This window comes from Sciurus vulgaris (assembly GCF_902686455.1).
Source record: "Sciurus vulgaris genome assembly, chromosome: 14".
Lineage (NCBI taxonomy): Eukaryota > Metazoa > Chordata > Mammalia > Rodentia > Sciuridae > Sciurus > Sciurus vulgaris.
In genome coordinates, this window is record NC_136475.1 from 77,621,615 (window position 1) to 77,634,401 (window position 12,787).

At 53.9% G+C, this 12,787-nt stretch overlaps 1 protein-coding gene across 2 annotated transcripts; it reads left to right on the forward strand.

Moving 5' to 3' along the window:
* The first annotated feature begins 1,551 nt into the window (after nucleotides 1-1,551).
* SLC30A3 (solute carrier family 30 member 3) lies at nucleotides 1,552-11,612 on the forward strand. 2 transcript variants are annotated; one of them, XM_079110617.1, is made up of 9 exons: nucleotides 1,552-1,764; nucleotides 2,599-2,672; nucleotides 7,311-7,492; nucleotides 7,917-8,063; nucleotides 8,157-8,310; nucleotides 8,841-9,039; nucleotides 9,257-9,362; nucleotides 9,609-9,743; nucleotides 10,778-11,612. In XM_079110617.1, exons 3-9 carry the CDS (start codon nucleotides 7,363-7,365, stop codon nucleotides 10,924-10,926), a joined length of 1,020 nt encoding a protein of 339 aa, XP_078966743.1. In that variant the 5' UTR covers nucleotides 1,552-1,764; nucleotides 2,599-2,672; nucleotides 7,311-7,362; the 3' UTR covers nucleotides 10,927-11,612. The 2 variants fall into 2 exon arrangements, with proteins under 2 accessions (XP_078966743.1, XP_078966744.1); XM_079110618.1 differs by lacking the exons at nucleotides 1,552-1,764; nucleotides 2,599-2,672 and adding an exon at nucleotides 3,596-3,882.
* Nucleotides 11,613-12,787: the final 1,175 nt, after the last annotated feature.

The following is a 12,787-nucleotide window of genomic DNA, read 5'->3' on the forward strand; positions in this document are numbered from 1 at the left end:
TTAATTGAGGACTGTGTGCTGGCACTACTGGGGCTTTAGGGACCCAGCATGAGAAAGACACCCTCCTGCATTCAGGGGGTTTAACCTCTAGTGAAAAAACAGACAAGCATATGGTTTTGATAATGTGATTACTATGGTCAGATAAGCATGGTGGGTGGTGAGAGAACCAGGGAGGGGTACATCCCCAGCCAGGGGGCGGAGGGAAGTCAGGAAAGGCTTCCTGGAGATGACATCTGAGTAGAGACTGGAGTAGAAGTTGGATCTCCAGGTTGCCTTAGCCTATCCCCTCCAGCTTGGCTTGGGTCTTGCAAGTGTTAGTTCTTGCTCACATGCTTAGATTCCGAATTTTGCCTGAGGTCTCTAGGCTAGTTTAAATCTTAACCTCAGCCCTGGGTGCACTGGGCTTCACTCTCCTCTTCCAATATGAACAGATTTAACATGGACTTTTAGCATGGGTTCCCCTGTGGTATCTTCTGACCTGTTCCACCAGAGACCCCCTTGAGGATATCTACCCTGGGAACATCCAGGGCTTCCTGCCTCCATCATGTCTTTTGACCAAGCTCTTCCTAATGACTCATCTAAGGAAGACCAATATCAAAGCAGGGCAGTGAAAGCATGTGGGTACAAAAGACTGCAGAGGGCAGATCTTTTGCAGTCAAGTTAGAATCAGGAGGGGAGGGACTCTATTTTGTTCACCGCCAATCTCCAGCTAAGTTAGCAGGATGAATGGCAGGGAATAAGTGTTGAGTAAATGTTAAATGAATAGTTCTTAAAAGACCACAGTTTCAGCCAGGAGCAGTGGTGCTTGCCTGTAATCCCAACCACTAGCAGTTCAGGCAGGATGATCCACGTTCAAGACTAACCTCAGTCATTTAGTAAGACCCTGTCTCAAAATGAAAAATAAAAAGGACATGGGATGTAGTTCGTGGTAAAGCACCCCTACAGTGTAATCCCCAGTACCAAACCAAACCAAAACAAATAAAACAAAACCAAACGAAAAACTCATAGTTCCATACAGGTCACCATCCTAGGCTGACCTTCCAACTCCTGAGGAAAATTCTGAGTTCCTATCCAGGTGCGGCATGATTCCCTCAGGCTAGGCATTCAAGGGAACCTTTGCAAAATTTTCCCTAAGGCCACTTGATGACTCTTGGAGAAACAGGTGCAAGCACCCCTTTTGCCGCCAAGCTTTTCTTATACAGATTTCTCAAGCGAAGGCAACTGTTGGTATTCCCACCGCCGGCGCCCTCGGCTTGCGGAGGCGGCACGTTCAGCAGCCAGACATTCAGCCGGCCTGTCATCCATTCGCTCCGGGGCCCCTTTCTCTCTCCCCGCCAGCTTGTTTCCCACAGGGTGGCGGGGCAGACACGTGCCAATGTCTGCACCCGCTCCCGGGCAGTGGGGGCTGCTCTCCGCGCGCCGCTGGATACCCAGGAAGGGAAATCCCGGAGGAAGCCATTGTTGTCACGTCCCCTGTTGTCGTCATCAGTGAGGCGTGCCAAGGAGCCGGGTCCCCGCGTAGGCCCCGCGGGTTCTTCCCATTCTTGAGCAAGGCTACCCGGGCAGCGGGGACGAGGCGAGTCCACCAAGCCTTGGAGCGTGTCGGATCCTGAACATCCAGCTCCAGGGCTTTCAGAGTTGGGGAAGCCCCAGGCTGGATGGCGAGTTCGGGAAACCGACGGCGCCAGGCGGGAGGAGCCCCGAGCCCTGGCACTACCGGGCAGGGGCATGAGTTGTACTCTGGCTCTGACACAGGCCAACAAGGTGACCTTGGTCGGTGGTTTCCCCTCACTGCCTCAGTTTGCCCTCCTGTGACCGGAGCAGAGAGCTGAGGCCCCCTCAACCTCACGTCCCCAGGGAGGTTGGAGAGAGAAAGCCCTCTCCCCGCCCACTCCACCCCACCCCGCCTCTTCCCTGGCTCCCTTGCCCCTCGCCGGTTGGGCCCAGCCTTGGGCGTACGTGAGGCGCCGGTGCCCGTACTGGCTAGGAGGAAAGGCTGGCTGCGGCGCAGAGCGCGGCGTGGGTGGAGGAACAGCGCGGAGGGCGAGCACAGACCCTCGGTTCTCTTTTCCTGCTCTGTTGCGCCGCGCAGTGCGATCCCTTTGCACCCGCCACCCGCAAACCTTGGCAAGAGCAGAACTGCACTCTCCCCCGCCGGAACTGCCAGCCCGCCGCCCAGCTTGCCTAATCCGTTTTAAGCCTCACCTCCTCCGCGAAGCTCTCCCGGGTTAACCCCATCACTTCCAGTCACTGTCGCTGGCACGTGCTCCAGGGTTTTTTTTTTTTTTTTTTTTGTAAGTGCACACATGGTGGTATTATTATTATTATTATTATTATTATTATTATTATTATTATTATTTTTAACAATACTGTCCAGGGCAGGTGTCTATTCTCAGGACTCAAAGTTCAGGACGCCCAGTGTGTCCTGAAGGATGCGGTTGGTGGGTTCCCTGCCTGCCCTCCTTTACTAACCATTCCCACCCTCAATGCTTCCTCATCCCTGCTTATTCTCTCCCCTCCTCCTACGGACCCTCCTCTTCACCGACTGTCACAGCTTAGAATGCACAATCCAATTCCCACCCCCTTTTCATTCTACAGGGGCGGCAAGTGCGAGGGGCAGAAAGCATTGAGCATTTGAAGCTTCGAATCTAGCCTCGGCCACCTACTTTGCTGTAAGTCACGCCTTATGCTAGACTTTAGTTCTCCCCAAATGAGATAATGCCACAGAAGGTGCCACACTTATGGAGGTAAGGAATCACCTGCTGACAAACTGCCTGCAGCCTCCCTTTGTAAACAGTGGCTTGTGACCCCAGAAAGGTGGCACTACTCCTGAAGTCTCAGCATCTCAGTGAGAGTACTGTGACTCACACTCTTCAGTCACCAGTGAGGCGCCCTAATCCCATCCGGGAGGGAAAGAGGGTGAGGTTTCAGTCAGGGTCCTTTATTCACATACTGCATGGCCTTGGACACTTGTTTGGGATTCAGTTTGGGAGTTCAGTTACTGAAAATTAGGGATAATAATGAATTGAAGGACAGCAGGAAGCTTTTTGTCACCCAAGGTCCTTGTGTAAAAGTAAACTATTAGCGAAACAGTGCTCGGCAGATTTTGCTGTAAATTCCTACCCCAGAGCTTCCACAGTGGGGTTTCCAGCCAGGGTTCCTGAAGTTTTCTGGGATGTCTTTGCTCATCCCACATTCTTCTTGGTTCTTTGGAGATCAATTTGGCACTTATTTCTGTCTACCTGTGGGACTGGAGCCACACAGTTTCTGGGTGGCAGGGCGGACACCTCAAGCGGGCCTGCAAGGGCAGTGTTCCTTGGGCGAAAGTTGGTCCTTGGGAGATCCCTAAGCCTAAGGAGCTTGTCTTGGAACCAGGAGTTGGGGCAGGGGCGGGGCCAGTCCGCTTAAGGGGTGGGGCTGTGCAGATGGAGCATTCTCTAGAACTGGGGTGGCAGGGCGCTCCCCTGTACCCACCGGGCTCTGGCGCGGGAAAATGGGGCTTTGGCTATGAGGGCGAGGCTCAGGGGGAGGAGCTTAGGCGTGGGAGAGGGGCCGGGGAGCCTGGAGGCGGGGCTTTAGGAGATAGCCCCACGCGGGGCGGGGCTCCGGCTGCCGCGGGATCTGCAGTTCGGACTCCGCGCACTATAGTCTCTGCAGTTCGCTCCACTCTGGTGGCCCCGCGGCCCTGCGGGGAGTCCGGGGGTCCGCGGGCCGCTCGGACGTAGAGCGAGGGCGGCCCTACCTCTCCCTCCTTCGGTGGGGCCTAGACGGTCGGGGCAGCTGGGACATGGAGCCTTCTTCCACCACCGGAGGCTCGGAGACCACTCGCCTAGTGAGCCCCCGGGACCGTGGCGGCGCCGGCGGCGGCCTGCGTTTGAAGAGGTAGGATAGACCAGGGCTGGCCCTCGGCCCGGGGGCTCCATCCTCTTGCCGTTCTGTCCATTTCGTTGTCTATCTCCGCGCGGGCCGGGCCGGCCACCCAAGCGTACAGCGGCTCCCACGGCTTCGCAGCGCCGGGCTTCGTTCCCTTTGGCGGCATAGAGCCCCTGGTCCCAGCCGGCCCTCCCTGGCAGCCAGATCCCCTCCACTTTGCAGCCCGCTATGCCTCCTCCCAGTCATCTCATTCTCTCCCGGTCCCACGAAGCAGGTCCCTAGCCGGCATCCCACGCCTCCGGACCCCCTGCCGCCCCCGCCGCGTCTGACTTCCACCAGAACATCTGTCGCTCCGTCGGGCCAGAGCCCGCGCCAGGTGCCCCGATGTCCGCATTGCCCCGGGCCGTGGCGGCGGGAACACCTCACCACCCAGTCTTCGGAGCCCCATCCCTAGGCCCCGAGCCCTTCTCTCCGCACAGCCGGGCTCGGGGCGCCCCCTCCAGCCGTGGCCAGTTGTGGGCACCGGGGCCCGAAAATGGGCCGGGCTCGGCGGCGGGTCTTCCCGGCTCCCGGGGAGCGCGCGGCCGCGGGGAAGCGAGGGGGCGGCAAGGAAGGAGCAGGTGCGGTTAGGGCGGCTGGGGGTATTCCCGGCTCCGCACAGACGGGGCCGGGGGCGGCGAGGTGTGAAATGAGGCGCGCTGAGCCACCGGGACAGCGGGCTGGGGGCGGCCGGAGAACCGCCTCCGCACCCTGCCAGCCTCCCGCGCCCGGCGCCCGCAGGCTCCATCCGCCTTACCCGTCCCCCACCCCCAGCGGCAGCGCTAGGCCTTTCATGGTCACTTCTGCTGGCCATTTTGTCTGTTGGCTGACCGTCCGTTTGTCTCCAGATTTGGCTGGTCTCTAGGTTTTTCTCTTCCCTGTCTCCCCTAATCTTTCTGTTTCTCTCCCAGCCCCTCTCCCTTTGTCTTTGATGTGGTGCTTTTGTGTGTTTCTAGCACTTTCCTTGGGAGGGGGCCTTAAACCTGAGTGGTTGGGGAAACGGGTGAGCGGAAGGGAGGGAAGACTTCCTGCAAGGGACTGCAGAGGTGGGCAGCTGTGGGGACTCCAACTGTGGCCCTGGCATCTCTTAGGTATCCTTTTGACTTTGCATCATCTCCTCCTCCCTTGCTCACATCATCCTTGTCTCCTCCACTGGATATCATTTGTTAAGGACTTTGAGGGCCAGAAGAGGGAACAGCCTTTACCCACTCAACAGAATGTAGCCACTCCCACCCACACATGCCCCTGGCACCCCAACTATGAGGTCTTTTTCATTCCCAATTCATGCAGAACAAAAGAGAGCAGCCTGTTGATGGATAACTTACCTTGATGATTGGTTGTGCTGTACCTTATAAGGCCAGGGAAGATGCCCTGCCCACTGCCCCCCAAACCACCCAGTCTCTGTGGTTCTTCAGACTATACCTCTGACTCCCAGCCCGTCTTCATTCTCATATGACCATTAGTCACCAAATCCTGCAGGGTTTTCAGAAAGAGGCTCTCCCTACCTACCTGCCCATGCTCTGACACTGTACACAGAGCCTCAGGCCTGGTCTGTTCTAGAACCCTCCACCTCCCCTCCCCTCTGCATCCCATCAGCAAGGTCATCTCTGCAGGAAGATATTTGTTCAGTAAATCAGTGCATCTCCCTTTATTTTCCTTTGAGCCGGTCACTTTCCTTCCCCTTTCCTTAAACTGCAAGCTGCTAACCTTGTCATGGTTGTCAGGAGAACCCTCCTCCACCCAGGGCTCTTGTCTTCCTCTGTGAAGTTCTCCTCACCCCCATTAGAGTTGGTCACTCCCAACAGTGCCCCAAAGTCTTTTGTTCATAATCCTCTCCTCCATAGCCTCTCCCTGCCTAGAGGCCATTTGTTACACCTCTGTCTCTCCCACAGATTGGACTTTGTGTGTACACTTGCCTGGCACACCCCATAGAAAGAATGAGGATGGGCTTAAAAACTGCCCTCATCTTTCCACTTCCTCTGAAAACACCCAGAAACATGCACACCCAGATTCTAATCTTGGAAGGGGCTTTTGCTATCCAGGAGATAAACCTACCTACCAACCCTTGGATTTTCCCTGCAAGCACCATAGTCCCCCAGCTTCCCTCCCTGTAACCTCCATTCACCTCCTTGTGGAGCTTTCCTCAGCTAGCAGCCTCCAGGCACCCTCCTCGTGGCCCCTCTGTGATCAGGTTTCTGTTTGGACCCATCGTTTTCCCTCATGGGTATTCTTTTCACACCTCCACAACTGTTTTAGACTGTTGTGGGTTTTCTGTGTGTTCATTTGTTTAGGTTCGTTATTCTGTGGATGCTTTTGTCCTTGCTGGAGTTCAGGTTGGGTAGTGGTGGTTGTGAGAATTGGGTGAGAATAGACTTAAAACTTAGCTCAAGCTCAGCCTCTGGCACCCCCAGGGAAGCCCCATCACCATTCCTTCGTCAAGGTAGGCCATGGTGCCATCAGCTAAGAGGGCCTCCACTACGTGCTTACGGTCAGACTGAAGTCCAGCTAACAGGTGGCAGGCTCCAAACCTGTGCTCCTACAGCCCATTTGCAGCTGTAGCAGGCTGCAGCTCTTCTTCCTGTGATGGTCTCAGCTCTGGAGTCATCAGTTCTCTGAGCCAAGAATCTCAGATGTTTTGGGTCCCAGTATTCTACTCCCTATTCTGAAAGGGCAACATTTTTGCTGGGCGTCTAGATAGGCAGGGCAGGCTCTGGAAGTGGAAGCACCAGAAGGAGGGCTGAGAGGGGGTACTGCTGAGTCCTGCTGCACATCACCACACCAGTGTCCTTTCACGTTGCCTTTGCCTGGCACATTCACTCCATCGAAGTCCTTCCCATTCTTCAAGGCCTTCTTCGTGTTGCCTCCTGCAGTTGTTTCCCTGATTTCCTCCCTGGAATTCATCTGAGAGCTGCCTTTTTGGCAGTGGCCGCCCTGGCTGTGTATCACAGTGTTTAGGTGCACATTCATCTTGCTCATCAAGCCCTCCCAGGGACCAGAGAGGATGTCCCACTCATTGTATATTCCTGGTGGTGCCTATCATAGCAAATTAGTTTGGTTGGGTTCTACTCTCAACTCTACCATCAGCCAGCTATGTGGCCCCTATCAGTCTTTTCCCACACTGAGCCTCACACTTCTCATTTCTTTATTAAATTGTTTGGACCATCTATCTGTTAGTGCCTTCCAGCTGTGCCTCTATATATGAGGGAAAAGGGAGACCAGGGTCTAAACTATTTAATTGGCCCCCATCTGCCCAAAAGGCTCAGGGCATGACTGGGCCTAAGGAAAGAATAAGAGATGGGCAGCATTTGCTGAGGCCGACGTGGGGGATGAGGGCCTGGGAATGAGCAGGTTGGCCTAACAGGAACCAGCCTCAGGTTGAATGGTGTTGCCCCTCTCAGTCTCTTCACAGAGCCCTCCGAGCCCCTCCCTGAGGAGCCCAAGCCTGTGGAGATGCCCCGTCACCACTGCCACAGGGACCCCTTGCCACCGCTGGGCCTCACCCCTGAGAGACTGCAGGCGCGGAGGCAGCTGTATGCCGCCTGTGCTGTGTGTGTGGTCTTCATGACTGGGGAGGTGGTTGGTAAGTGAGGAGCAGCTCTCCAACCCCATGCTAGTCCAGGGATTCCTGAGTGGAGAGGCAGGCAAGGTGGAGGGGTGGGAGGGACAGTAGGTGCCCAGGACTCAGGAAGCAGGAAGAGGGGTGGCATTGAGGACAGAACATCAAGGGGGGTTCAGGGTGAGTGACAGCAGTGTAGGCCAGGGCTGACTGCTCCTTGTTAGCTGGTATTTAAAAAAACTGTTTCTTGTTATTGAAATAGAATATCATTGTAGAAAATGTAGAAAATGTGGATGCATGAAAAGAATAAATAAAAACCTGCCTTAATCACACCCAAAAAACCCAGTTTTCATTTTTGTGTTTTCTCAATTTATTTTCTGTGCCTGTGAGCACATACTATGTGTAACTTCCTTAAGGGAACTACACTGTACACCATTTTGCCCTTCAGGTGGGTATTTGGCACACAGCCTGGCCATTATGACCGATGCAGTCCACTTGCTGGCAGATGTGGGCAGCATGATGGGCAGCCTCTTCTCCCTTTGGCTCTCTACCCGGCCAGCCACCCGCACCATGACCTTTGGCTGGCACCGCTCAGGTAAGGCCCTGCATGACCCAGTGCCCCTCAGTCTTGCAGAAGCTACCGCTCAGGGTCCTGAGCACGTCTCTGACAGCTTTTCTCCCCCTGCAGAGACTCTGGGGGCTTTGGCCTCTGTGGTCTCCCTCTGGATGGTCACTGGTGTCCTCCTGTACCTGGCCTTCATCCGCCTGCTGCACAGCGACTACCACATCGAGGCAGAGCCCATGCTGCTGACTGCCAGCATCGCAGTCTGTGCCAATATGATGTACGTTCCAGTGTGGAGCAGGCACTATGTGGGACTCAGGGCAATGGCTCTTCCTTTGCCACACACAGTTCTTCACTCTCTGCTTTGGGTCTGCCAGAACAGGGGCTGGGACAGAGACCTACAATTCAGAGTGAACATTTGTTAAGGGCCTACTGTGTACTGGCCCATTTTGGGGGTTTTCATCAGTATAATCTCCATTAAACCTCACAGTCACCCTATCAGGTGGGTAGTATTATTCCTAGTTTACCACAAGTGTAAAAGATCCTGGCAGGTAACCAGGTGACTTGCCCAATTCATACAGCTATTTAAGTAGTAAGGCCAGGATTTAAATCCACATCTCTGGCACCAAGTCCAGTATTCTTCCCCCAGGCTGCATTATTTGTCTCTCTTAGGCAATGCTGGTTTCTTCCTGGGGCTGGGAACACAGGTAGCGATTGGGCTCCTGGGGAGGTGGGAGGAGGTGGCATGGAAGCAGGGCAGAGGAGGTCAGGAGAGGCTTCCTGTGCTGAGCTGCTCTGCTTTTCCCTCAGAATGGCCTTTGTGCTGCACCAGGCCGGGCCTTCCCACAGCCACAGGTCTAGGGGGGCAGAGTATGCACCGCTGGAAGAAGGGCCTGGTGACCCCCTGTCCCTGGGGAACACCAGTGTCCGGGCCGCCTTCGTGCATGTGTTGGGGGACCTCGTGCAGAGCCTCGGGGTTCTGGCTGCCTCTGTCCTCATCTACTTCAAGGTACCACCTGTGGAGGCCTCCCCCAGCCTTCTTCTCACTCCCGTGTCCTAGCCCCTCCTCGGGAAACCCTCAGCCTCTGACAGTCTTTCCTGCCCTGGGTCACATTCCTGTTCCCCTTCTGCAGGGTTCCCGTCTCACATCTTATTTGTCTGATTACCCCTAGACCTTCCTCGGAGAGGTCCCTGTTTCCTGTGCTTAAGGGTCTCTTTCTCTATAGCCTCAGTATAAGGCGGCTGACCCCATCAGCACCTTCCTCTTCTCCATCTGTGCCCTTGGATCCACTGCCCCCACCCTCCGAGATGTTCTTCACATCCTCATGGAAGGTGAATCCAAAGCTATTGCTTCCCACCCCAGAGGCCTCTCTGACACTGGGCCACCCCTCTTTTCTCTGAAGAGAGTGTAGGAAGACTGAGTCTTGGGCCTATTGGTGGAAGGGGGATTGGGGCACAGGGCAGATCATGGGGGTCTGCATGGGGGGCAGGTACAGGTCTGGGGAGGCGGAGTCTGGTGGGACACTGCCCCTGGGCAGGAGCAGCCCTGGCAGTAAGACATGGTGGTGCTGGTTGCAGGTACCCCCAGCAGTGTGGGGTTTGAACCCGTAAGAGATACACTGCTGTCGGTGCCCGGAGTTCGCGCAACCCATGAGCTGCACCTGTGGGCCCTGACGCTTACTTACCATGTTGCCTCTGCACACCTGGCCATTGGTGAGTCTACACTGGTCCCAGCCATTAACTTCCTAGAACCATTCTCTGCTCAACATATGACAATAGGCTCAATTACTGGGGATTGTTTCATTCTTGATCTCTCTCAAACACACATACATGTGAGTGCACGCACATAGGAGACAAGGAGGCCTGGAAACTGTGTTCCAGGGGAGATTCCACCCTCTCTGAGGTAGTTCAGGAAACCAGAACCCTTTAAAAAACCACTAGTGGGTTGGGGTTGTAGCTCAGTGGGAGAGCACCTGCCTGGCATATATGAGGCACTGGGTTTAATTCTCAGGACCACATATAAATAAATAAAATAAAGGTCCATTGACAACTAAAAACATTTTTTTAAGTAAATGAATAAATAAATAAATAAAAACCCACTAGTATCTACAGGTCTAGTAATGGGGCACAGTTAGGTAACTTATGCCTCTCAGTGGGATATCACATCACTATTAAAAATGATGATTATGAAGTCTGTATGGCAACTAGGAAAAATGTTTATGGTATAATGCTGAGAAAAAAGCTGAATATAAAATTATATCTACATTATGATTCAGCTATTAAAAAATATACAGTGACTCATGAGCTGACAAAGGATTTTTGAATTTCTTCCAGATGCAAGAAGCAATCAGAGGCATGCAATTTAGATGCCCAAAATATCATAACTTGTGGGATACTTGATGGTAACTCTAGAGGGACAATGGGACAGAATGTTTAACATCTGAATTGTCCTGGAAAGCCGGGTGGTGTGGTTGCTGAAACATCTAACTGTATGTTGATACTCAAAGGTAGAAGAAAATAGAATACTAGGAACAGCTTAGTGTATTAGCACAGGGTGAGTAGTGGGGTGACATTTTCTTTGATGATTTTATGCTAGTTATACAATACAGAGAGAAAAAGCAAGTGTGCCATTAATGCCTCATTTTAAGGCTGTGCAGCCCTCAGGCCCCCTTCCCTCTGTCCTTATCGCAGCCTGCCTGGTCCTGACTCCCTGGGGACTGAGGCAGCCTCTTATCACTCTCCCACAGACTCCTCTGCTGACCCTGAGGCTGTCCTGGCAGAAGCATCATCCCGGCTCTACTCCCGGTTTGGATTCTCCAGCTGTACCCTGCAGGTCGAGCGGTACAGATCTGAGATGGCCCGGTGCCCACGCTGCCAGGAGCCACCCCAAGCCTGAGCCACAGCCCCACCCTCACCCCACTGCCAGGCCCAGGCTCAATCCTGGACTCTCAGCACCTGCCTTCTGGTTACCGAGGGATGGAGCTGGGCCCATACCTTTTCCTCTCTCCCTCTCTCTTCCACCTGCCAAACACCCCAGCCCCGACCCCAGTGAGCAAGACCAAAGTGTGTGTGTGGTGGAGTGTTGGGCAGGATCAGGCTGAACAGCTCTGGAAGCAGGTCAGGGGTGTGGGGGTGTAGGAAGCCCCCAGAGTCCTTGCTCCCCACAGCCTGGAGAGCTGCGCATGTCCTTTCTGTGCAATCCATGTGTCTTGTGGCAGCCTGTCTGGCTGTGTGGCTGGGGCATCTGCCTCTTTCTGCTCTTGGTGTGCCTATGCCTGGGGAGGTCAGCAGGGGCCCCCTCCCCATGTGGCTGTCGCTGTGTCTATGCAGGGGTCCCAAAGCCTGCACTTTGTCCATGTGTCTTAGCCCTGTCGTTTTTTGTCTGTGTGTTCCTTGGTGCTGTGGCCTCTGTGTCTCTGCCTGTGTGGCTGTGCTATGGTCTGTATGAGTCTGCTTCATCCCTGTGTCTGTCTGGGAGTTTGTCCATCCCTCTGTTGGTGCTGTGTCCCCGGCTGGCTATCCCAGGGAGAGGGAGGACTCTGCTGCAGCTCCACCAATAAACTTGTATCTGACTGCATCTTTCACCCCGTGTGACTCCTCAAGAGTGGGAATCGAATCAATCATTTGGGAATTGACAGACTCTCTCAGCTGGAGTGACTTCCCATGGCCCTTCTGTCCCTTCCTAGCCCTCTACCCTCATTCAGAAAGAGGCTGAGACACACCAGCCTCTTCTCTGTTTCACAGCATGCTCCAGTTTGGTCCTTGGTTCAGGGAGAGTCCCCACAAGCCTAGGGCTTGGTTGCAGGAGAAAGCTTGCAGGCAGGGAGCGAAACAAGGATTCTAGGGAACCATTCATGCTTACAAGCTCCAGCAGCAAGGATTCTTTCAGGCAGGTTGCAAGGAAGCTGGGTGCCTTTGTGGGAGAGGGGTTGGACCACAGAACAGGGTGGGCTTGGTACTTATGCTGTGTAAAGCACCTGTGGGGAGAGAGGTAACCCTGAGCCCAGGTGAGGGCCATGTGTGGATGCACATCTCTGAGACAGTAAGAAGGTGACAGGAACAACCATGGCCAGAATGCAGGAGCCGGGAGAAGTGACAGATCCTGCTGTGTCTCACGTGGCCACATCATCAGTGACATTGGAGGAGGACATTCTCCCTAAATGTTTCAGGCTCCAAGATCTCCCTGTCCATGGAAGAGACATGGGGTATCCAGGGTTACTGTCTTCAGTAAGCTTTCCACAACAGGGCAAAGCCCTGTTTTTTCCAAAAACCACCCGGGAAATACATGAGCCTGAAAAAAATCATTTAGATCTTCAGTGGACAAAACTTGTCCCTCCCTCTTGTCCCTTTCCTCCACTCTTTTTTCCTTCCTCTATACTTTCTAGCATGAGCTTTTCTATATTGGTAAGTTTTTCCAGGAAACATTCTTTTCCAGCTTCCTTTGGGTTTGGGAGTTCTAAGCCAACTTTCACACTTTTGTCTTAAAACTTACAAATTTCAATAGATTTGGTCTTACAAATCAGTCTCATTAAGAAAATGTTGATCATCTCTTTTTGTAAAAAAAGCAAACTCAGCAGGGCACACCTGTAATCCCAACTGCTTGGGAAACTAAAGTAGGAAGACTCCAAGTTTGAGGCCAGCTAGGCACCTTAGCCAGACCTTGTTTCAAAATAAAAATAAAAAGGGCTGGGACGTGGTTCAGTACTGGGGCAGCCCTGAGTTCTATCCCAGCACCACACACACAAACCCAGCTTTAA